The sequence below is a fragment of the Podarcis melisellensis genome (assembly GCF_964234715.1).
Source record: "Podarcis melisellensis genome assembly, chromosome: 7".
NCBI classification, from domain to species: Eukaryota; Metazoa; Chordata; class Lepidosauria; order Squamata; family Lacertidae; genus Podarcis; species Podarcis melisellensis.
The window spans coordinates 58,034,133-58,059,821 of record NC_138539.1 but is presented as its reverse complement, the minus strand read 5'-3'; the positions used below and the strand labels follow the sequence as shown (position 1 = coordinate 58,059,821).

Here is a 25,689-nt window from a genome sequence, read left to right as displayed (position 1 = left end):
CGGACAGAAAGTCTTTACAGAGGGTGGTGAACACAGCACATGATATCATGGGCTGTCCCGTGAGCCCGCTAGATGACATCGCAAGGGATCGATGCCTTAGAAGAGCGAGAAAAAGTCTCAGGGACAATTCACACCCTGGCCAACACCTCTTTAATCTTCTACCCTTGGGCAGGAGATATAGAAGTATAACCAGTCATACCAACAGGCTAAAAAACAGTTTCTACCCGTGGGCTGTTAGGCTGCTGAAGGGAAAATAATATAGTGCAAATGACTTTCAGGGTTGGTGTGTTGTGCGACAAGAACACAGAGTGTAATGAGATTGAGTGTTTGGGGGGGCTCAGTTAATTTCATTGTACACTGGTTGTACATTAATAAAGGTATTATTATTATTATTATTATTATTATTATTATTATTTCTCTCTATACTGTCCTTTATCCTAAATGGAACACATTCTTATAAGACCAGTGCTACCATTCTAGAGACCCAACCATTTTAATTAACAGTGCCGTCCTATGCATATTTACTTGGAAGGAGCCTTACATCCCTGTAGGTATATTTTAGGACTACAGTACAGCTATTGTCTCATCTTAAAGTTTGCAAGAGATAAAAGGTAATTGTGTTATTCCTTCTAGTGGTTTCATAATTGATCGGAACACTCACATTTATTTGCTCATGAGTGAATCTTCACCTGCTATAAAGCTCCTAGCTCATGGAGAAAAGGGTATTTCTCTACGTGCTTAATCACCAAACCTTTAAAATGTTTTTAAAAGGTTTATTATGTGCTGGTTTTAGAGTTCCTGTGAGAAAATATATAACTGCCATATATAGTACAGGGTCTACTTTTAATTGTCTTCTCCCTTTAAAAAACAGAACCAGACTTTCTTTTTGACATAAAATGACTCAAGATCTTTCTGTGGTGATTTCCCTCTCTTTCAGGTAGAACTCGTGTCAGTGCAGTGAATGATGATTTATCTTTGAGAGAGTCAGTAATTAAAGGATTTACTTGTGGGACTGTGAGTTCCTTCCTGTTGCAGGACAGATATCTCAGGTAAGTGAGTTATGGGATTCTATGTAATACCGCAAGCTTTCTTTTAGCAGACCTACAGTTAAAAACAGGGATATTACCTAGATGTTTTCAGATTGGAATAGAAACCCACTGTGATACTGTAGGGACACCCTTTAATTAAAAGACAAACTACCGACTTCTCTCTTCCTGTTTGGTATTCTTGAGGGTTTCCATAAGCAGCAGTAAAGAGGTTACTATGAATCAGAGAATTACAGATTTGTAGAGTTGGGAGGGAGTCCCGAAGGTCCACACTCGAACCAACTTTCATACACTTTCTATCTAGTAACTGCCAACACTGGATTTCCCCCCCAATGAGTTATTGTGGACAGTGCGTTCTGTTTGACAACTAGCTCTTTCTTAAAGAAGCTTTACGTTAAGCCTTAAATCAAGAGTAGAAAGTGTGGAGTCCAGTCTAATTTGCTCCTTTGCCTAGATATTGTCCTCCTTTTAAAATGGGTCTATTGACATAGAAAGGCTCCTCTGTATTATTTATTTTCTGTCAGGGAACTGACATCTAAAGCGCCGCAGGTGCAAAGGCTCCCTGAGGTTGAGAGAGCAGTAGCAGCGGAAGAGGGAACCAGTAGAGGGCGAGCAAGAACTCCAAGGGAAAGTGAGTCGGAGGGATGGCTCAGAGACGCTTCAAGCGAAACCAGTGGGGAGGTCTCAGGACCTCCTATAGGGACACCCACACCTCGACGGAAACTGTCACGCCGAGAGGCCAGACGACGTGTTTCCGTTAAGGAGCTTTTATGTTGGAAACGTTTCCGAAAGCAGCCACTTTCGGATTCTACTAGTGATTGACGCAGCCATGCTGGAGGGGCTCCGTCACAGGCAGAGGTTTGAAAACCTGATCAAACTCTGAGGGACTTGCATTTTACGCACAAGCAGCTCATCGTCCCATCACAGCAATCCGAAAGTCACCGAAAGCCAGCTTGTGCAGAGAGAAGCATCATGAGCAACCCAGCCGGAACCGGGGGTGCAGGAGCAGCTGGAGGGGGTCCAAGCCTGGAAGAAAGGTACAGAGCGTTGGAGATCCAGTTGGCGCTGCAAACGGCGAGGCTTGAGGAGAGGAGGGCTCAGGATGCAGAAAAGGGAAAGGAGAAAACCACCCCGCTCGCCAGAAAGGTACCAGGATTGGTGCAGAAATTCGGGGGGGATCCCAGGAACTATCATGCCTTTAGAACAGAGATGCAATACGCTCTAAACTTGCAGTTTGATGACTTCCCCGACGAGGAATCGCGAGTGGCGTATGTGATTGGCCATCTCGAATCCGGGGCGAAAGATTGGGTTAGACCCCTGATGGCAGCGAATAATGAGATCTTAAAGGACACGAGGAAGTTTTTTCGTGCCATGGACCTGATGTTTTCCAGCGATATTGAGCAGGGGGTGGTGCGAAGGCAGTTAATGGCTTGCCAGCAAGGAAGCAGATCTGTCCGTGAGTACTGGACTGAATTTACTATGCTGATTCATAAATTGGGGTGGGACCTATCGGCGGAGCCCATCCAAATGCTTTTCGAAGAGGGGCTTTCTTCAACCGTCAAAGATGAGCTTTCCCGGGGGCCCAGGGCGGAGTCTATGGACCAATTAACCAAATCTGCGCTGGCCATAGGAGCGCGCCAGGAGGCGAGGGCTTTGGAAAGGCGGGAAGGGAAAGGAGACCGTTGGAGGGAGTTCCGCATTCCAGACATTCCAGAGCCATCTTTCCCGCCGGCAGAGCCGATGGAAGTTGGAACAGCGCGGGCGCGCGCAGTTTCAAATCCCAGTGAAGGGCGGAAGAAGGAGGGAAAGAGCGCCAAGAGATGTTATCTCTGCCAACAGCCAGGGCACTTTGCCAGAGTCTGCCCACAAAGAAAGGAATGGCAAGGGATGGCAGGAGCTGTTGGGGGAAAGGAAGAGGAAAGCAAGGAGCAAGTAAAAGCCAACGCCTGGCTGCCACCGTCGGGGCACAGCAGCCAGGCCAAAGAGCAATGAAAGTGCCCATGCCAGAACCTCCCAGACCTGCTTTAGTGATAGAGGTGTTACTAGAACTGCCAAACGGACACCCACTAAAGGTCAAGGCGCTTTTGGATTCAGGCAGCTCCTGTAATTTCATGAGTAAGGAGTTTGCAGCTGAGCACCAGATACAGACCATCCCTTTAAGTAACCCCTTGCAGGTGACTACGATTGACGGCAGAGAGCTGTTGGGGGGAGAAGTTAGCCAACAGACTGTCCCGATGATAATGAGAGTGGCAAGGCACACCGAACAGATAGCGTTTAATGTGGCCATCCTGGGAGGAGCGCCCATCATTTTGGGGATGAGCTGGCTGGCGCTACACGATCCGCTAGTGGGCTGGCATCAGAGGGTGGTCTCCTTTGGGTCAGCGCATTGCCTAGAACACTGCAAGGAGGGGAAGGTCTCGGGAGGAGACAGAGTCACCCTAGCGGGGATGGAAGTGATGGGCAAAGGGAAGGTGCCCCCGCAATACGCAGATCTGAGCAACGTATTCAGCGAAAGGGAAGCAGACAAACTGCCACCGCATAGACCCTTTGACTGTCAAATCAACCTACTCCCAGGGGCCCAACTCCCAGTAGGCAAGCTGTACGCCATGTCAGACAGGGAGATGCAGGAGCTGAGGGAGTTCATTGACAAAAACTTGAAGCGAGGTTTCATCAGAGAGTCCCGAGCGGTGGGGGGCAGCCCAGTGTTTTTTGTGGACAAAAAGAACACAGACAAACCGAGACTGGTGTGTGACTTCAGGGCCCTCAATGCAGTGTCGGAGCCCCTGGCTTTCCCTATGCCCCGAATTGACGACATTTTGACCAGAGTAAGGAAGGGAAAGATTTTTACAAAACTGGACCTGCGGGGGGCGTACAATCTGATACGCATAAGGAAGGGAGATGAATGGAAGACCACCATGTTTACCCCTTTGGGAGCCTTTGAATACCTCGTTATGCCCTTCGGTCTACAAGGGGGCTCCGCCTGTTTTCAAGCTTTTATAAACCACGTTCTGGGACCTTTGCTCTACAAGAACTGTGTGGCCTTTTTAGACGACGTGTTGGTGTATTCGGAAGATGAGGAACAGCATGTGAGGGACGTTCGAGAAGTGTTGGGCAGGCTGCAAGCCAACCAGCTGTGGGTGAAACTGGAGAAGTGCCAGTTTCATACCAAGGAGGTGGAATTCCTGGGGTACCGCTTGTCAGACAAGGGATTGGCCATGGATCCAGGCAAGGTTCAAGCGGTACTGGAATGGAAGACACCGAAGACCAAGAAGGACGTGCAAAGATTCTTGGGGTTTGGGAACTTTTATCGGAAGTTCATCAAGAACTTTGCCCACTTGACGGCGCCCATCACCGACTGCCTCAGCAGCAAGAAGAAATTTGTTTGGACGGTGGAGGCGGATCGAGCCTTTGAAGAACTGAAAAGGGCTTTCGCCTCGGAAGAACAACTTCTGCATGTGGATTTACAAAAACCCATGAGAGTGGAAACAGATGCATCCGACCGGGCTATAGGGGCGGTCCTTCTTCAACCGGGGAGGAGTGCGTCGGAGTGGAGACCGTGTGCATTCTTCTCGCGGAAACTGAATAAGTCCGAGAGGAATTACACGGTGTATGACAGGGAACTACTTGCCATTCACGAAGCATTCCGGAGGTGGAGACATTTATTAATTGGGGCACAACACAAGGTGCAAGTGTGCACCGACCACAAAAATTTAGAGTATTGGAGAACAGCTCGAGTGCTCAACCAACGACAAGTGAGATGGGCACAGGAATTCTCCAAATTTAACTTTGAGATTTGTTATGTGCCAGGCCCAGAAAACGTCAGGGCGGATGCGCTCTCACGCAAACCAGAATATTGGGAAGGGGAGGAGGTGATCGAAGAGAGACATGTCATCCCGGAGGACCGCTGGGTGTGTGGGGCGGCGCTGGTGGGGCAACGGGAACTGGTGGAGGAAACGGAAAATGATGAATATGCCCAGGATAAGCTCAGAGGTCTCAGGGGGGAGGGCGAGAGCCCCGGAGGTTTTGAGGAAAGAAATGGGGCATTGTATTACAAAGGGGCACTGTATATACCCGAAGGTGAATTGAGGGGGAGAGTACTCAAGCAGTTGCATGATAGCCCCACGGCGGGACATTTTGGGCAACACAAAACCATGTGGTTGGTTACCAGGGAATTTTGGTGGCCTAAGGTGAGGGAAGATGTAAGGGAGTATGTAAGAGGGTGTGACCAATGTCAGCGAGCCAAAGGGGAAAGAAGGGCGCCGGCAGGGTTATTAGAACCTTTACCCACACCAGAACGGCCTTGGGAAGCGATATCAATAGATTTTATGACGGATCTGCCAAGGTCCAAGGGGAAAACAGCCATCATGGTAGTAGTAGACCTGTTAACTAAGATGTGCCATTTTGTAGCATGCTCACATGCAGTCACAGCGGAAGAAACGGCGAAGTTGTTTGTGGAACATATCTTTAGGTTGCACGGGGCTCCCTCGAGGGTGATCTCAGATCGAGGCAAACAATTTACTTCCAGGTTCTGGAGGAAGCTCATGAGCTTGCTACACGTGGAAGTTAATTTTTCAACTGCCCGGCACCCTGAAACCAACGGGCAGGCGGAAAGGGCAAATGGCATTCTTCAACAATATCTTAGGTGTTATGTCAATGACAGAGAGAACGATTGGGTCGAAAAGTTGGCGTTGGCAGAATTTGCCTACAATAATGCGGAGAATGTGTCCACAGGGATGAGTCCCTTTTTGGCTAATTACGGGTGTCACCCCAGGGCATTTCCAGGGGAAGGAGGGGAGAGATGGAGCGTTCCAGCGGCTGAACATTTTGTAGAAGAGATGGAAGCCATCCATCAGCAGCTCCAGCTCAACTTAGAAAGGGCCAAGGCACAATATAAGAAGCAGGCAGACAAGAACAGAAGGGAAGGTGAAACCATAAGGGTGGGGGATCAAGTGTGGTTGTCAACCCAAGGGTTGCCGTTCAAAGGGGGTTGTAAGAAACTGAGGCCCAGAAGATTGGGACCCTTTGAGGTGATTCAGCAGGTCAACCCGGTAGCTTTCAAACTCCGATTACCCAACCACATGAAATTGCACCCAGTGTTCCACAGGTCGTTACTGTCACCATACAGGGGGGGACGTGAAGGGGAGCACGTCAGGGGACCAGCCTTGGAAGAGAGGGAACGCCGCAACCATGTAGCGGAAATCCTCGATTCCAGGTGGAAGGGTAATCAGGTGGAGTATTTGGTGGCGTGGGAAGGGGAACCGGAGTCAGAAAACACCTGGGTAAGTGCAGAGGAAGTCAATGACGAGGTTTTAACAGAAACGTTCCACCAAAGGTTCCCGAGGAAACCTCAGCCTATAGCAAGGTTTAGGAGGGAGTATTTCGGCACCACCGATGAGGAAGAGGAAATGGAAGGGTTCGCGGAGTCGGAGTTGGAAGATGGAGTGGACTCTGATGACGAAGAGTACCTAGAGAGTAGGAACAGCAACAAGTGGAAGGAAGTGTTCGCGACGTCGGAAGATGAGGGAGGTTCTTTCAGGGGTTTTACCTCCTCACCGCCAGTAGGAGAGGAGACGGGAGGGGGTGAAGGGGGCCCTGGAGGGGAGGTGGATGTCAGGGAACTGACATCTAAAGCGCCGCAGGTGCAAAGGCTCCCTGAGGTTGAGAGAGCAGTAGCAGCGGAAGAGGGAACCAGTAGAGGGCGAGCAAGAACTCCAAGGGAAAGTGAGTCGGAGGGATGGCTCAGAGACGCTTCAAGCGAAACCAGTGGGGAGGTCTCAGGACCTCCTATAGGGACACCCACACCTCGACGGAAACTGTCACGCCGAGAGGCCAGACGACGTGTTTCCGTTAAGGAGCTTTTATGTTGGAAACGTTTCCGAAAGCAGCCACTTTCGGATTCTACTAGTGATTGACGCAGCCATGCTGGAGGGGCTCCGTCACAGGCAGAGGTTTGAAAACCTGATCAAACTCTGAGGGACTTGCATTTTACGCACAAGCAGCTCATCGTCCCATCACATTTTCATACACTTATATGCCAACTTTTTCTGTCTTGGAAAGGAAGTCAGAAACAGTTTAACTTTTGAAAATGTTTTTTTTTTTTAAATCTTCTTTGCAGAAAGGTCGTTTGTCCTTTTGAGGCACCACTGCAGAACCAAAACAGGACTTTCCCCATCTTTTCGTGTAGCGAGACTTGCGTTTTTTCAGTCATCCAGACTATAATTCTCTAGGTCAAGCTGATCTGCATATGGCTTCTGTTATTGGCTGTGTTTAATTGCTGTACTTAGTTTTTAGTTCCCTATGTCCGCCCTCCCTTTTAAAACCCACATGATGCTGATTCCCATGAGTCTGTGAAGATTCTGAATTGGCATCATATGCGGCAGTCTGATGAAGTGATAAGTATTTCACACTCTGGTTCTTCATCTTTTATGGTGTGCAAGTTAAAGATCCCTTTCATACTCAAGTAAATGAATAAAAAGAACCCCTTTTCACATCTGGAAGACCTTGTGTATCTTTGGCCAATGAGACTATATGACATCATGTGATGTTATATTGGCTTAATGTCTAGCCAATATAGCAAAGCAGAATGTGTTAGAATCCCCATCCTATGGATTAATGTTATTATTCCCATCAGTACTGTCTGTAATAGGTTCCATATTCAGGATCAAGCTGTTGGGTTTTTCTGTTATCATAGCCAATGCAAGTATGTATGTGTATGTGAAGATAGATTTTTGGTATCTTGCGTTATGATACAAGACGTGCAATAAGCAATGCATGTCTTAGAGACAAATTAAACGTGGTGCTGAGTTTGTGGACACTGCCGAAATCAGCAATAGTGTGAGCATTCTGTTATTCTGTGATCTCACTGCCTCCTGCCACTCTGTGTGCATGTTTGCTTATTTTTGCAGGATTGTTTGCAGGATTACTTTCCCAAGTAGTTTGGTCCTTGGATTTGGATCTGGTTACATGGGTGATAGTTTGCTGTTCTTCCTCTTACACTGGGTAAAATATTCCCATGGAAAATTTATTGCGAAATCTATCTTAAACCTGCAACTCCCCCCCCCCCGCTGCATAACTGTGCAACCTTCATTCTCATCTGCATCTGTGTGTCTCACTCAGTACTTTTCATTCTCCTTTGCAAAAAACGGAGGAGGGCCAAGGGAGCTGATGGCAAGCATGCCTTCTTTCCCTTTCTTGCATGGTTCTGAAGGAATGCGGCCACTTTTGCGGAACTGATTTTGCCACCCGCTCCATCAATGCTGCTGAAAGCTTTGCCAATAATGACTATTAACTGTTGCGCTGTTTTTATACAAACAGAGAAATTTAAGTTCTAGTCTAAAACCAATCAAGGGGTAGGGGTGGGGGAATCTTTCTTTAAAATGGCTTTGAGAACGCGTTTTGATTTGGTTTTCCTATTCCCCCCCCCCTCACCACCAAGTCAGATGGCTGTTGCACTTGTTTATTATTTAATGGGAATCTCTGACGTCTTAAGGAAAGACACACAACCTTTAAACCTCATGCTCCATCAAGTGCAGTGTCTAAAGCATGGGTAATTAACGTACACATGTAGTGACACGAATACACATGTGATTTTCGTATTGGAAAACTAAGATACAGTACTTTGATTTTGGTAACCTGGCCAGCACTTGGCTCAGACTTAGATGTGCAGTCAGCATAATGTAGGCCATAAAGTCTGAGAGAGGGGTGTGATTCACTAGTAGAGCTCTATGAACAGCTCTGCGAATCCTTTGAATTTATTTACACTAAAACAAGGATGGGGAATCTCTGGCCCTCCAGTTGTTGGATTCCAAGCTGGCATTCCCAGCTCAATGGCAAGGGATGATGGGAGTTAAGCTCCAGTAGTCTTGGGAGGTCCATACTCGCCACACCAGACACACCCATCCCTGCACTTTCAAGGTTCGTCCGGAGTGCACCATTAACATGGATGTGTGTCTTTTTAAAAATAGAAAGTTAGTATTTAATATGTTGCTTGCTATTGAATTTAAAGCCCTTTTTTTTTTTATTAGAGCAGCTAAATTGCACTATTTAGGTTTAGAGTGCTAGAAATGTGCATGGACAGAAATCATCCATTAATAAATTGCAGTATAAATTAGGCATAGCTGTTTCCTTGTCACCTCTTGCCAATGCCCCCCATGCCATATGTTTTTTGTGTGTGTGGGAAATGGAGCTTAGTCTTCCTTCATATAGCTGCTTTTCTTTCCCTTAACCAACAGTTTGGGTCACATTTTCTGGCATCACTGAGACAGCATTACGGCAACTCCTATGAGATGTAACTATGTTTAAAAAAAAGCCTGACTGAAGAGAATAATGGGCAAGTAGACACCTGACATGAATCTTGAAAGACAAGCCAGTCTCCTTGGCATTAGGAGGGAAGCACAGTTGCCAGTGATAGTTTTAGATACGGTTGCTATCCAGACATATAATACATGTAAATCCCTTAAATTCTGTTGGCTTTGGGTCCTAAAATCATCAATACATTTACAGAACTTTGGGGTGGGGGGAAGCAGTAAGTATATAAGTGTTGTAAAAAAACACACGCTTTGTTGCTCTATAATATTGGTAAGTATGTTGAAAATGATAAAGTGTAGAGAACTTCTTTCCTTTTTTATTGAAGTGCTTTATTGCCCGAATAAAAGACTGCTGGAATATTGTTGCAGACTACATCGTTCTCTATATATGTAAAAAAGAAAAAGAAAGGATGAATCCTGATTCCAGCCAAAGTGACTGAAATTACCTGCCCTCTTTTCTTTCGCACTCCCTTCTCCCAATGTGTTTCTCCTCTGATTTTGATGTTGTGTGGGAAAGTTGAAGGCAGGTCACAAGTTTTAGAGAGGAGACTTCAGAAAACTGTTTTAAAAACAACAGCGCAGTCTTACTAAAATAGAAGAAGTTGAAAGTTTGAAAATGAGTAGTTTTGAAAACAGGTCACCACTTTCTTCCTTTCAAGTCACTAAATTCAGATGTTTGGATGTCCTGATTACTTCTAAATATAATACCCAGTTTCCAGCTACTGTTATGGCATGGCAGGCTAAATTAGGATGGCTGAGGATGGTTTCCTGCTTGTAAAGCTGATCTTTGACATTCTACACCAGATCGAGAGGTGATTTGGTTCCTTAATACATTTGGGAATTGCTAAAATGCTGTTGCAGAGGAACTGTCAGGAGGGCTTTGTGCCATTATTTTTAGATCTTTTTAAGGTTGTGTTTAGTCTCACTCGTGATCCTGTGAGACGTTAACTGTGGCGGTATAATTATTTTTAGAGAAAGCCTGGCCTGCATTTCCTAGCTACCACATTCAAGCTACTTTAAATCACTGTAGCTTATAGTTTTATTACATAGTTAGCTACAGGGGTAGAGCTGCTCACCACACAGAATAGGTGCAGTTTTTGCCATGTCACTACATACTTAACAGAGAAGTTTTTTGCAATCTTCTTGTGCAGTGCTGGTTTTCAGTAGAGTCTAGCCATGTGGTGAGGCAAGTGTTAGTTCTCTGACATTGTTTAAAAATATGGAGTAGTCATGGTAACGTAAAGGTAATGAAAGCACGTAAGAAGCATCCCAAAATCTTTATTAGGCCATTCCAGTCGCCCATCACATCTTAAGTCTATGACCAGATGCAAACTTCATCATGTACGGTAAACACCAGCCCATCACAAATCCCCATTGCCTTGCTTACTACTTAGCCTGCTGAAGAATTCTGAAGATCTCAAAAGTTTGCATAGTATTTTGTGATATTTTGGTTGGTCTAATAAAAGTATCGCTCCAATAAGGATTTTAGAATCTCTCTTTGCAATGTGGATGGATGTGACACATGACCCAGTGTCTTATACTGCTGAATGTGTAAGGTTACTGATAGCTGCCACAGCTGATAAATGGCCACATCTGTATCCATGGTCTTTTTTTTTTGGTTCATATGGTGGTGTGGTGAAAAATGCTCAATTGATGTGATGAAAAATTGCATGGTATGTGATACCTGCCACCATTTGGAGCAATGTGAAGTGACCCAGCATGTGATAGCAACAATGTGTAGACCAGCCCTGAAAGGCCTGGGATGAGCTTTGAAACATCTTGCACTTCTAAGAACTATGGTGTGTTGATGGTGGCATGCACATATTAAAGTCCTTTCCAGCTATTCTGCCTATGACCTCTGTTAAGTAGCTGATAATGGCATCACCTGGCTTGTGACCAGATCACCTCCTTCCCTTTCCCCACAATGCAATATACTTTCTTTTACAAGGCTGTGGGTTGGGGGGGGGGGAGAGATATTTTGGCTTGCTATGTTTGCCCTATGATGTATTTGATGAGTGAGACATTGTTCTGCTTTTTACATCCCTCAAAGGAAGTGTCTGTTGACACAGCCTCTACTTCAGTCATCTTTTATTATACAACACTCTGGGAAGCCTTTAGGGCAATCCAATGGCCTTAAAAGCAGCTTCTTTCACACAAGGAGAGAGACAAGCCTAACCAGACACCAGCAGTTCATATTTCTTTATTTACAGAGATCTTTGTAATGATAATGTCAGGCCTCATAGAAGACTAGGATTGCTGATTTGGAGTTGTCTACGAGGTGTGGGAGTTAGGCCTCCCAGCTGTTGCTTTACCTGCCACATTAGAAAGAACACCTTCTCGTTTTTAAGAATGAGCAGTGAAGCAGAATAGGCTAGTTTAACATTTTAAGCATAACTGTTGAGGAACCTTTTGATAAAGCTGAATAGGACTTTCTGGGCAACCTGGGTGAGGGTGTTACTAGTATAGAACTAGCATGTAGATTTAATGTGGGAAACGTACATCTTCAGGCAGCTTCAGGATACAACTGAAAAGAGATCCTAATTGTTGTTGCTGTTGTTAGACCACTTCTTGAAATAAAGCTATTGAAGCAGTGCACACAGTAAAAACATAATTAAACACTGAAAGGCAACTTTTAAGAACAATAAAGGTAAAGGGACCCCCTGACCATTAGGTCCAGTTGTGGCCGACTCTGGGGTTGCGGCGCTCATCTCGCTTTATTGGCTGAAAGAACCGGCATACAGCTTCAGGGTCATGTGGCCAGCATGATTAAGCCACTTCTGGCGAACCAGAACAGCGCACGGTAACGCCGTTTACCTTCCCATGGAGCGGTACCTATTTATCTACTTGCACTTTGACGTGCTTTTGAACTGCTAGGTTGGCAGGAGCAGGGACTGAGCAATGGGAGCTCACCCCGTTGCGGGGATTCAAACCGCTGATCAGCAAGTCTAGGCTCTGTGGTTTAACCCACCCGCGTCCCAATAAAATAAAATCCATTAAACAAACTCTAGGACATTAACACCATCCATACAAATTCTAAAAAAAACCATGGAAATAATTTCATCAAATATGAAATGTATCTTCCATAAATGACTGGAAAACACTTCAGAGAAACCCTTAGAAAAAAGAAAGAAAGAAAGAAAGAAAGAAAGAAAGAAAGATGATAGATAGATAGATAGATGATAGATAGATAGATAGATAGATATAGATAGATAGATAGATAGATAGATAGATAGATAGATAGATAGATAGATAGATTCATTCTTTGGTAGGCACCAAAACATCTCCACAGTAGATTCCTGTCTGGTTTCATCTGGTAATAGATACTACACATAGGATATCGCTAACCCTGATACTGTGTAGAAAAACTGTAGAATCATGAATTGGAAGCAATACTGGAAGTGATAGTCCAAGCTAGTACTCAGTGCAGGATCTGCAAAGCTGGCTACAACTATAGCATCTCTGACAGATGGCCACCCAGACTGCGTAAATAACTCTTGCAAAAGAGAGTTCACTACATCCTGAGGCAGTCTGCTCCACGGTCAAGTCATATGTACCAGTAGGAAATGTATCCCACTGCTTAGCTGAAACCTGCTTCCTTGAAATTTCTACCTGTCTGTTCTCTTCTTGCCCACCCGAGAAACAGAAAAGAAGTCTGCTCCATCTTCTGAATCATATCTGAAGACTGCTATCATGTTTCCCCTTGCTTGTTTTTAAAATATCTTATCTCTGAAATTAGCCACAATGGGTGGTTGGCAGATGGGTCAAACACAGGAGGAGGTGACAGCAGTAGCTCAATAGCTATTCAAGGCAAAACTTCTGGCATGACAACATTTCAAGCAGGGCTTGACAGAGCTTAGGAAAGGCGAGGCAAGACAGAGCTTCAGGCTAATAAAGATAAGGTGAGGCTTTGGGTGAGGTGAGCCAAACCGAAACAGAGCTTCAGGGGAGTTAAGGTGAGGTGTCAGATGAGGCCATGGAAGATGGTGCTTCAGGCAAGGCAAGATTCCAGGACTCTGCAGCGCAAGAGTGGGGCACCAGATGTTGTTAGGCTGAAACAACTATCAGCCCCAACCATCACGGGCAGTAATGATGGGAGCTGCAGCCCAGTAACACCTGGAGAGCCACAGGTTGCTCAGATGAAGGAGCCAAAGCCTGGGGCATCAGTTGTATGAGGCTTGCAAGGCCTCTGTTGGCTCCCCAGATCACTTGATTTGGCTGGACCCAACAGTGCAGCTTTCAGCCATATCATTTTTGGAGCCGTGGAGTGAGAAAAAGCATACTACCAGCTCTTCCTGTCCCAGTGGCAAAGAAAGAGAGTTGGCAGTGGGAAACCTGGAACAGATTTTTCAGTTGGAATTCACTGATGCTTGTGTCTTGATGCTAGACCTTGGAAGAACCAGCCAGCTGGCTCTAATAGAACCACTGAATATTGAATGCATTCGAGGGAGAATCATAGAACAGTAGAATTGTAGAGTTGGAAGGGACCCCAAGGGTCATTTAGTCCAACTCAGATGTATCTTTGTATGCTGTGAATATATCAAGCCACCCAGTTCTGTTTTGGCAGAAGAGATGTTGTACCGTAATTGTCACTTTTTTCTTTCTAAGTGACTCTTGGTGTATACTTCAATTTAGCCACCCATTAACCTCTATTCAGCCTGTCATAGAGGTTAGTAATAAGGAGAAAAAGACTGGCTGCTTCTCTGTCTGTTCTCTGTTATGTTTTGGCCAGATAGTTAAAATGCTTCTCTTCTGCTAGAGTATTTTAACCTTGCTAGCTCTGGTTTTGTTTTAATTGTTTTACTCCAGCTTTTAATGCTGTCTGTACGTAACAGTACTGAGATTTTACAGTTCTAAACCACCCTGGGAGCCCCTGATACAGCTGAAAGGTGGCATAAAAAGCATTTGTATAAATAAAAATACATTTTAAAAGATGGATTCTGCTATCCAGTCTTTTAGCCTTTAGGTAGAGCATGGATTCTGATCCATAAAAATGATCGTGAATGCAAAACCATTTAGCTTGGATATATCTTGAATTTGAAAGTCGTGGTTTGTGTCTAAGCTAGCCTTCATAATCCAGTGCAAAGCTTTTATAGTTGGCTCACTCTTGCTATATCTTTAATTTAAGGCTAATTCCAGAAGCACTTCTATGTCATAAAAGTAAAGGAAATACAGAAAATCTTAAGGTTCTCTCAGTCCTCCTGCTAATTAAGGGTCAAGGAGTAAGCTCTATTAGTTTTCATTATAAATGTAGTGCTATAAAGGTGAACAGAATTATATAGCTACATTACTTTACTTTGTTTAATGGGATCTACATCACCAAAAGAGTCTTGTATGTCTAGCAGGAGATCTGGACCTTGTGGCTCACTTAAAGTCCAGTGACACTTTAAAGACTTGGCTAGCTGTTATCTCCCCCCTTTTTTTAATAAAGAGTGAAGCTGATTTTAAATCAAAGCCTCAGTCTTGCTTAAATTCATTTATAGTGGGTTGTAGCCAACTAAGTGTTACTCAGAGTAGACCCACTTAAATCAATGAACCCAAGTTGCTCATGTTCATTAATTTTAATGGGTCTCTTCTGAGTAGGATGAGCATTGAATATAACCCAGTGTTCAAAGACGGGATCTCTATGACTGTTTGGTTAGTCCACACAATTATATTTTACCAGCTAATTTCTAAAGGTGTAGCTTTGGAAGGGTTCAGTCTGCCATCTTGATTCAAAATGGTGTTCAGTTATATCAAAACATAGAGGAAAACATGGTCCTTGATCTCAGGAACTCTCATGTAAAATTAGGTTGCGATGTGTTAAGAGGTGTGTGTAGTGAACCAACGTTCCAAAATACATAATAGATAGGTTAAAGTCAACCTGGGATTACATTTATTTACTTTGAGTAGTTGAACTCTTGTTTCATGGTGCTATGACAAATGTAAAAACCATGCCTTGCCATATCCTGGTTCAACAATTTCTGGGAAAATTGGAAATGAGTACACAGAGAGAACCCATTGACATGCTCAAATACTCAGTGGAAGGAATAATAATATCAGGGCTAGTTCAGATATTATGGATGAGTGTACATACAGCCCACATAGGAGTGCCACTGAAAAACAATTCCATCTGGTGGGCTTTGTGTGTAAACTGGAATGTTTGTAAACAATGAATGTAGCACATGGTTGGAATGGTTCCGATTTGCTTCACATTATTTAGCTGTTGAAAACAATAGCCCAAAATTTCTGTCTTTGGAAAACTACTTAGGCTGCAGTTTCCGATCCTTACATAAAAGTGCCCTTGAAATAATCTGCTTAGAATTACAGTGTCAGGAATTAATAGAAGTGGACAGGGTTGGAAAACTGATCATCTGCAGTAAATCAGACATTGTTCTTTTCCAGAATCCCTAGTACCAGCTCCAACTACATTAGGTTCATTCACACTGACTCATCTTGCAGGCTTCCAGCACTGCATGTTTTGTAATAGGAGGAGACAGCTATAAACCTGGCTTTGCCAAAATGGCTACTTTCCCAACTCTGCAGATTTAGGTAGGCTTAAGATCTCTCTCCTTCCCTCAGCCCCCTAAAAAGGCTGTTCTCCCTAAATTGCAAGGAATTACTTCTTCAGAACCATAGGTGGCTCAGGAAATAAGAGATAACTTGGTTCTCAAATGTCCATCATCTATCGCTTTGCTTAGGCAGGTGCTAAATAAGCTAGTTGTTGTTTGTAAGTGATAACAGATAAAAGCAGCCAGAGCCTTAAAAATTGCTAACAACAGGCAACACATGTCTGGATTTGGACACGGATGTTAAAGGAGTAAAATCTGCTGTTTTGTGGATATGGGCAGATGATAAAACAGCGTATTATTTCTTGGTGCAGTTACAATATGATTTCTGCTTTTTCTTACATTGGCCTTACCTCTCTTGTGCTGCTGTAGCTTTGGGATGCATGTGCTTTGGTGGGGAAGGGTACACAAGGACCTGCCTGCTGATCCTACAGATCTTGAGCTAGCATTGCCATAAACAACTATAAATTGTAAGTTTCTGGGAGGTGGAAACTTCAAGGGCAAGAGAAGCACAGAAAAGGGAAAGTGTGTACAATATCAAATGCTGTCAGTCTTTGCATAAACCTATCTTCTTGGTAATACCATGGATTTCATTTGTCAAGGAGTAGATCTTAAAGGCTTGTGGGGCCCAAACTCTATCACTGAAAGCCCACATTTGTGCTTAATGCAATCTGTTGACTTTCTCCTCCTTTCCACCTTCTGTACTGATTTGTGGTGTTAACAGCAGGAGTAAGGCAAGAAGGGCGTGCAGGATGGAGTATCAATCAGGACAGACACCTTAGTTATACTCTGTGCTTTCTGTGCCTGAGTATTTTCAGTCTGTCTTACTGCCCTGTGGGCTTTATGTCTCCTTAAGTAAACATTCCCGTTCTTCTCTTGGTCTTGGGTAAGAGAAGGTGAATTTTGCCAGTGATGGGAACTGCCACATATAGTTAATACTTTGTTTGTGTGTGACAGTATTGTTGGCAGAATTAAAGCAAACTAAGTAAGCCTCAGACACATTCTTTGAACCAAGGCTTCATCTGGCTCAACTGTGAGCTAGTTTGCAGTATGTGTTCCCTGCACATTTTTGTTAAAGGTTAACAAAACTGTTTAGACAACTTTAATGGCTGTGCATCAATCTGCTGCATCAAGTTGATTAATGGAGCTCATTTCTGTAGTGAATTCTTTAATTGCTCCTTATTTACCGCAGGGAGGGGGCGTGGTGTACTTTTGATTAAGGCAGCTGTCTGGAGTGTTCATTCACCTTGTAAATTCAATTCGTGTCAGGGTTCATTTCTGAAATACATTTCTACCTGCTCTTCTGAACCTTCTCCAAAATGAGGCATCATCCTGGAAGCACGTTATTATAATTTGCGTGAGATGTATGTGCTTTAGTGATTGCAGCATCTTAACAGAAATCGATCTGAATGCATTTTAAGAGGTTGCTTGCCGGATTGTGAATTTGTCGTTCAACATAATTTGTTATTCCTTTTCAGGAGAAGTAACTTTAAATACACGGTCATTAGCAGTCAACTCTCCCACATTTCTTGTTATTTCCCCTGCTGTCTTCAGGGGCTTCAGCAGAGCTCCATTACCTGTAAGCTGCTACCTCTGTCTTGAAGAGAAACTGAAAGCAACACAGAATCATAGTTCATCCTCCAAAACCTGCAGCAGGGGATGATAAAAGGGATTGTTGCCTGTGATGTCTTCACCTATCCCATTCTTCAGTCACACACAAAAAACTGTTTTATAGTGTTTCCAGAACCTGTTTAGATAGCGGAATAGGTAAAAAAACAGATGTATATGCATATGTGTCTGTCTCTCTCTCTCTCTCTCTCTCTCTCTCTCTCTCTCTCTCTCTCTCTCTCTCTATATATATAAATGCTTTCGTAGATTTTCACGGGTACAGGAATGCAGGTTTTGGTGTCCTCGGGTGTCTTCCCGTGTAAAAGTTGGGGTGTCTAGGCGACGTTTCGACGAGGTCTCACTCGTCATCTTCAGGCTGGTGCTTTCGGCTTCTTGTTACTGGAGTAACAAGAAGCCGAAAGCACCAGCCTGAAGATGACGAGTGAGACCTCGTCGAAACGTCGCCTAGACACCCCAACTTTTACACGGGAAGACACCCGAGGACACCAAAACCTGCATATATATAAATATATATATAATGTACTAAGGGAAATGATGCCTCTTATCATATCAAAAATTGTCTGCGGCTAACAAGGATGAAGCCCTTCTGAATGTGGCCTTGCTAATGCAAATAATGCATGGTTGTTTTGGGGCACTGAGACCAGACTAAATGTGTATGCCATTATATATAGGTGTGTGTGCATGTGTACACATTGAGCTTTTTGTCACTAGGTCACACCACAGCTATATATATCCATGTTCAGCTAGGAAGCTTATGTATGTGTTTACTCTTTTGCAGCGTCTGGGTATAAACAGGCAAATTGTGAGAGCTGAATCTTAGGATTAATCACTGCACATCAAACATTCTGATAGGTGTTTAGAAGAAGAGCAAATCTGTTTCCTGTTGGATACAAAAGCAAGGGGGAAATGATGGTATTGAAAATCGGCCAGAGAAGCTGAGATCTGAAATTAAAAAGAATTAAGGCATTTGATGGCAGGATTTTTTTAAAAAATCGGTCGCCGGCATTATTAAATACTCATTGTGAAACAGTAATACGGCAGCTGAAGGGCAAGGTTTGAAGGCCTGCAAAAATGATGGAAAACTATTTGAATGCAACTAAAAAAGTAAGTTGTAGAAAAGGAAAAACAAAAAACCAAAAAACCATGCAGCTTAAAACCAATGCAGTAGACATATATAAAATGTAACCTAAAGTTCTCGGCTAATAAAGCAAGATGAGCGCCGCAACCCCAGGGTCATTTGCGACTGGACTTAACTATCAGGGGTCCTTTACCTTTTTAACCTAAAGTTACTGGCCACCAAAAAACAATGGAGGTGTTGGAGAATGGAGATGGAATAAAAGCTTCCCTATTGTAGATAAATAATGAGAAGTTTGGTAAAACCATTTGGTGAGATGTGTTTCTTTCAAAATGGAAGATGTAATGAGAACATTTGAGTTGCGTATGGAAGTAGGTGTTGTTCCCTAGCATTGGTCTTTGAGCCATAGACTGAACTGTGAGCCTATACCTGTCTGACCCACTTATTCTTGTGTCTCTAAGAGAGTCACATTTGCTTATGCCCAACCTTCTGGGAGCAAGAAGGGGGCAAGGCTAGAAGAGAGGTGAGTAGAGCCTGATTGAACTGGACCAGAACTGGAGGATATGCACATGCCCCTTCCAAATGCACACATACAGGGCACACACAAAGACACACATGACTCACTGTAGATGCAACACACACACACACAGTGTATTCTCATCTTGCCCCCCACTGAGCTCTGCAGTTAGGCTTGTGGGAGGAGCTTCCTTTCAGCTTGATAGAAGGGTTTTTTCCTAATTGCTGCAAGCTGAATGGAGAGGCCAATGGGCCACCAGTTTCCCACCCCTGCTTCTGTGTGCAAGTGGAGTGGAGTGACACACACATGTTCCATGGCTGAATTTTTTCACAGCGTGGAAGCTGCGGCAGTTCTGCACTATCTTGCCGAGTAGTAAGCTATTAGTAATTTAAACTCCAGAATAGGAAGACAACTACTGTGTGAAAAAGGGGGCAATGGTTGTGTTCCGAGCTGTTTTGCATTGTAAAGGGTCACAGCACAGGAAATGCTCTTGTGGCTGTTGATTATTAATAATATTTTTATAAGATTTATTACCTGTCGTTCACCATAAGGTCCCAGGGCAGGTAATAATAAATAATAATAATAATAATAATAATAATAATAATAATAATAATAATAATTCATTATTTGTACCCTGCCCAAATGGCTGGGTTTCCCCAGCCACTCTGGGCGGCTTCCAACAAAGATTAAAAATACATTACAAACTATGTAAAAATTACAGTGTTAAAATTGGTCCAAACATTCAGAATAGGATGGATCCTAAAAAAATCTCGGTTGTCCAAGGCCAAGATCAAATGGTACATCTTCAGCATATGTAATAAACAGCTGCGGACTGGTTCCTTCCAGGTGGCGCAGCCTGTGTGGAACAGGCGACCAGCCCATCTCTCAGAACTGAGAGCTCAGAATGCATAACACCTGTTTTTATCATGATTCAGCTATGATTTATTGGTCCATATCCAGCCTATTGCCACTTCCAAGCACCAGTCTAGATCCTGTTAAACTGTTTTGGTCAAGTGATGCCCATTTAATTTATTGGCCCACACGTAGGATTGTCTGTTGCTTTGAAAGGAGCTTCTGAAGATCCCTCCATGGTAGGTGGGTAGGTGGTTACCTGACATCTTTCTGATGTCAGGTAAACGGCAGTGGGCCATATCCCGTTCCCCACCCCTGTTTTGTAGTTTACTCACTAGGTGGCAGTGGACTTAGATCTTTCTGGGTGGAGTCATAGAATCATAGAATTGTAGAGTTGGGAGGGACCCCCAGTCCCCCCGCCTGCAATGCAGGAATCTCCTGCCCAATGTAGGGCTCAAACCCACAACCTTGAGTTTTAAGAGTCCCATGTTGAATTGACCTAGCTATCCCTGGAGTACTTTGGAAAACCATAAAGTTCTTGTCTAGCTGTAAGACTGGCGTGGCCTCTTAACCTTCTTTGAAAGTGTTTTGGAGCTTATTATTGTTGTTATCATTTCCACCCCTGCTTCGCCGACACCTGCTGCAGCCAACAGAAAAAAAGGAGCATTCAGACTTCTGTTCAAAGTTCAGTGTGTCTGAAAAAAGCAGCAGACACATGCCGACTTCAGAAGCAGCACTACCTTAATTATTTGTCCTGATTGTAGCTGCAGATTGCCCCAATAAATGCTAATGATCCTGGATTCCTGCAGTCCTGTTAGCTTCCTTTTCCTCTTACTTTCTCCACTGAAAGTCTTGAAACCCAAGGGCTGGTTTCAACAAAGGGCACAGGAGGGTGGGAGGGAGATGAAGGGAAAGGCAAGCAGATAACAGCCACATGTAATCAGCATTTTATTGCCATCCTCAGGAAGTGGGAATAGTTGAGAAAGAAGAAGAAAAAGAAAGTAGATTGGAGCAAGGAAAGTTAATTACGGCGAGGTATTTGACAGGAAATTACAAAATACAGGCAGACAGAAGAAACACACTTTTAAAACAGGCTAGGAAGTCTCCAGTTACTCCATGCTGTGTATTCAAAAAAAAATAAAAATAAAAAAATCTCAAAAGCAAGTGCTGAAAATAGTAGTTTAAACAAAAGCTACCTTATCTGATAAAGACATTTTGAGCACAAAGGGAAATTTATATATTAGCCGGCAGTCTTCAAACAAACTGATGGTTTTGATAATAGCGTGGATTTAATTGTGGGGGTAGGGGGTGGGAAAGAATGAGTTTTCATTTGAATGACCTGCAGATGCAGCAAGTCCTTGCATAAACCGTCTGGGTTTATCTTGCACATACAAAACATACGCACACTCTTCTATTCTTGTAAACATTGTTTATCGCTGTTTTGCAGAAATTGTAAAGGTAGACTTATGGATGTAGGCTGAAGCCGATAAATATGTGCATATTTTAAATGCTACTCTGCAGAGCTAATATGATTCATTTCATCTGCTAGGGTATGTAGATGGAGTCACGGTTTATCCATGTTGGGGAATGAACGACAAAGCAACATTTTAAGGGAGGGTTCAGAATTCCCATGGCTTGACAGAGTTCTGGAAGATTTATCATGCTATTATCATTTCATTGTTGGCTTAAGAGTACCCTGTTCTTTACCATTCACTATGGCTGTCTTGTTATCCTTCTGTAAAGCAGGGAAACTCCCTTTTCCATGTTACCCATTTATGCAGGAAAGAGCTTGTGGACTTTGCTCCCTCCTGCCTTGTTCCTCTGAATTGCCATCAGTTTTGAAGCTGGAAAGAAACCACCACCAAGAGACTAACACCTAATACAATGTCTCTCTCTCAGACTTAATGAAAACTGCATTCTATGTACTGGTAGCTATGGTGAAATAAGGATTCTGTGTTTAAACTCCATTCTTGGGTCCTGCCTGTATTCTATTGCATCTTCCTTTGCCTCTGCAGACAACCTGAAGTAGTGGCACAATCACCAAAAAAAGGTGCCTTTGCCCAATCCTACTAACAATCTGCTGTTGGCATGCCTTTTGTCTTATTTTTGCTAGCATGAATTTATATTGCCCCAAGATGAGAATAGTGCCTTCACTTGCAAACAGTTAACATACTCTGAGCGGTGGAGAAGTGCTCAATGAGGCTGTGGCGATAGGAAGAGTCTTCTCGGATCATTATAGTACAGAAGGGAGACCTAGTTTTGACAGGTCACCTTTCCATAACGCACTCACCCATAATTGGATCATTTGTCTTTGGCCATCCTTCTCCCCCATATAAAAAGCTACTTTCTTTTAGGGTTGCGATGATATAAGTTATTTTAGTCTATTAATTATATGAGTATTAGTTCATCAGTCAATTGATTTATTGAATCTGCAAGAGTGTTCATATGGAGAAAATCATCATGCCATGCCAACTTAGTTTTTTAGCCAATGGTCACGTTTTGCATCAAGGGCATTCCTCTGCCCTCCCCCTGTCACTTGGGAGAGAGTGCCGCTCCTAAAGATGATGCCTGCCATCTTCAATTTGTAGAAGTATTTGTATCTAAATACATTGTTAAAAAAACACGACTGCATGATTTAGGTCAGCCTTTTGCTTTGCCAAAATGTTTAATTCAATGAATTTAACATTAATTAGCTCTTGATGAACCCTACTTAACTTTAAATAGATGTAGCTGGCTCTGTTTCAGTGATCTTCACAGTCTCCTTCTGAAGCCCGTGCTCAAAAACATAAGCTTACAGAAGCATGCCTTAAGACCACCTGACACAGGAGATAGAGGGCATCATAGCTCAATGGCAGAGGGCGTGCTTTGCATGTAGAATGTCCCAGATCCAATCGCAGGCAGTTCCAGTTGAAAGTCGATGGGGAAGAACTTTATGTGCCCAAAATAGTGGAGAAGCTGTTACCTGTCAGAGCAGAGAAATAGGTTGGCTGGTAGAAGGCTGTTTTCCATGCACCAAAGTGTACACTAGAGCTGCATTCCCTGATGCCCTCCAAGTGTTTCAGACTACAACTCCCATCATCCCCAGCAAGCATGGTCAAAAGTGAGAGATGATGGGAGTTGTAGTCCAAAACATCCGGAGGGTGCTGGGTTGGAATGGCTGCACTAGAGCATAGGAGTCTCTTACATTTTGGACTTGATCTGTGGCACACTTGACAAAAAGGTTGGTCACCACTGCTATAGGCCACAGTACATATGGCACTGCTGTCATAGCGTATTTCTACAAGAATCTCGACACCACTAGTTTAGCCTTTTAAAAAAGAGAGAATAAACTGAGGCTAGGCAAGCATGCAACCATTACTCGTAACAGTGTGACTTCATAGGTCAAGCTTCTCTTCCTTCCTCACTGTCTCCCAAACCTGCCTGTCTTACTGTAGTGCATGCTACGTTATACCCGATGACAATTTTATAGCACAGGCGGAAGAGATATAAAACCAGAGGGCGGGGAGTGGGGGACAGAGGCCAGTGGAAAGAGTTCTGCTGGCACAGCAGAAATGGCTTTGTCTAATGTGACATACTTCCCTTGCTCTGAGTGGGATTTAGAGGCACGAGGGATTTTGAAATGAATGCTACCAAAGTTAATATTATAAATGCCCCAGTCATAGTTATGAATCAGCAATGCATCATTGTGCTGCCTTGCTCTTCTTGGAAATGTCATGTGGTTCGCTTCTCTCTCTCTCTCCCCCCTTTCCTGGATTACTAACCTGACTAGAGATGTAGTTGACCAAGTACTGCTTCTGCTCCTGCATGCTCAGGTTTCCAAGCCCTCTTTATTCAGGCGAGAACAGGGAGTTTAATACAGCAGCATCATGGCTGCAGACAGGGTGAAACCCTAAGACTGGCCAGATCTGACACAAATACTTCTTTTTTTTTTAGTTTTTTTGGCCAGCAAAGTAGTTCAAACTTAGCTCCTATCATTTCCAACTTTCAGAGGAACCCTCAGGCACCCCTGAGTGCTAAGCACACCTTTCAGACTTGGTATTGGTATTGGTAAAGCTGCCAAAAGATCTAGCTTGATGATGATACTAATCAGTTATTTTATTGGTTGTGGTGTTGTTAATGCCAAGGTTGCAAGTTTGATCCCTGTACGGGACAGCTCCACTGCAGGGGGTTGGAGCACATGTGCCTCAGGGTCCCTTCCAACCAGTGCCAGATTTACATATAAGCTAACAAGCTATAGCTTAGGGCCCCACTCTCTTGCCCCCCCCCCGGATTAATGAAAATAAATTTAAGGTAGAGCTTAATAATTATTTCACTTATTAATATACTTTTTAATTGTATTTCACTATTAATATACTTTTTCTTAATAGTATTTCAGTTATATTTTGTTATGTGCAAATGGTTTTAGATACTTATTAGGTCCATAAATTACCACATGGCATATTGTTGTTGTTTAGTCGTTTAGTCGTGTCCGACTCTTCATGACCCTATGGACCAGAGCACGCCAGGCACTCCTGTCTTCCACTGCCTCCCGCAGTTTAGTCAAACTCATGCTGGTAGCTTTGAGAACACCATCCAACCATCTCGTCCTCTGTCGTCCCCTTCTCCTTGGGCCCTCCATCTTTCCCAACATCAGGGTCTTTTCCAGGGAGTCTTCTTTTCTCAGGAGGTGGCCAAAGTATTGGAGCCTCAGCTTCACGATCTGGATACCACATAGCATATATTCAACACAAAAAACAGCGACAATTTGTTGTTGACAAACGACAGCTGGACATATAAAGGACCCCATTACCTTCAGTAGCTCAGGGCCTCATCAAACCTAAATCCGGCCCTGCTTCCAACCCTCCAATTCTATGATTCTATGGAGCATAAGTTGTCACAGTAATCAGACCATTACCAGGAGGATGGGTGGGAGAACAAAATGTGGTGATAATGTTTGGTCAAGGACATAAAACCTGCACATTTTGGACTTGTATTCCTAACAGTTGCTTCCTGGGAAATACAGCAGAGTGCTGCTTTTAAAACAGAAGGAATTTTTTAAAAAGCACTGCTTTTCAATGGAAGAAAAATATAAAAAGATAAGATCCAAAGTAAGTTGCAAAAAACTGAACATCAGCAGCAGCAATGCCCCCTGCAAACCTCCCCAAATACCCCTGCCTAAGATTCTTAGTCCAACCTGAATGTGCACAAGCTGAAAATTCAGATCTCAAACCTTTGTGCTCTGGGAACATGTTCTAACTAAGTTCAAGGCCTCGGATTTTTGTTAGGTATGGGAATGATGAGCACACATCTGCTTGCATCTATAAACACAACAGGAGGAGGCCTGGTTTTAAATTACCATCCTACTGCTGTGAAACCTTCCTAGTAATCCTATAAAACTGTCAGAGGCTGATGGGTCCTTGAGGGTTATGGCAATTTTCAACACCCTGCTATCAAATGTTAAAAGAATGTGAGGATTTGGTTACTACATAAATATTCCAAACTTGATTTTATTGCATTTTTAAAAAACTCACACAGAGTTTTTAGATACCTGCACAAGAAACAACTATGAAACACAGTTCTGTTTACCCCCCATTCTGTGTATATTTTTCATTCATACACACAATCTTATCTGTGTGAAAGTAAGCATGTGTTTAGGTATGCAGGTCCCTGGCTGTGTAGGTCATATATATTAATTCATTGCATGTCTTAAGGGCCTTGCATGGCACAGAGAAAGTCCCGT

General features: G+C 43.6%; 1 protein-coding gene across 11 annotated transcripts in view; it reads left to right on the top strand.

Annotated features, from left to right (window-relative positions):
* LOC309374409 (uncharacterized protein) overlaps positions 1 to 25,689 on the top strand; it is a 343,318-nt gene that overhangs the window by 105,404 nt on the left and 212,225 nt on the right. For all 11 annotated transcript variants that reach the window (XR_014170561.1, XR_014170562.1, XR_014170563.1 and 8 more), the window contains one exon: positions 938 to 1,049. Coding sequence is in view for 4 of the 11 variants with exons in the window: in XM_081919290.1 (XP_081775416.1) it covers positions 938 to 1,049 (112 nt within the window). In the remaining 7 variants the exon portion in view is untranslated. The remainder of the gene's footprint in view (positions 1 to 937; positions 1,050 to 25,689) is intronic.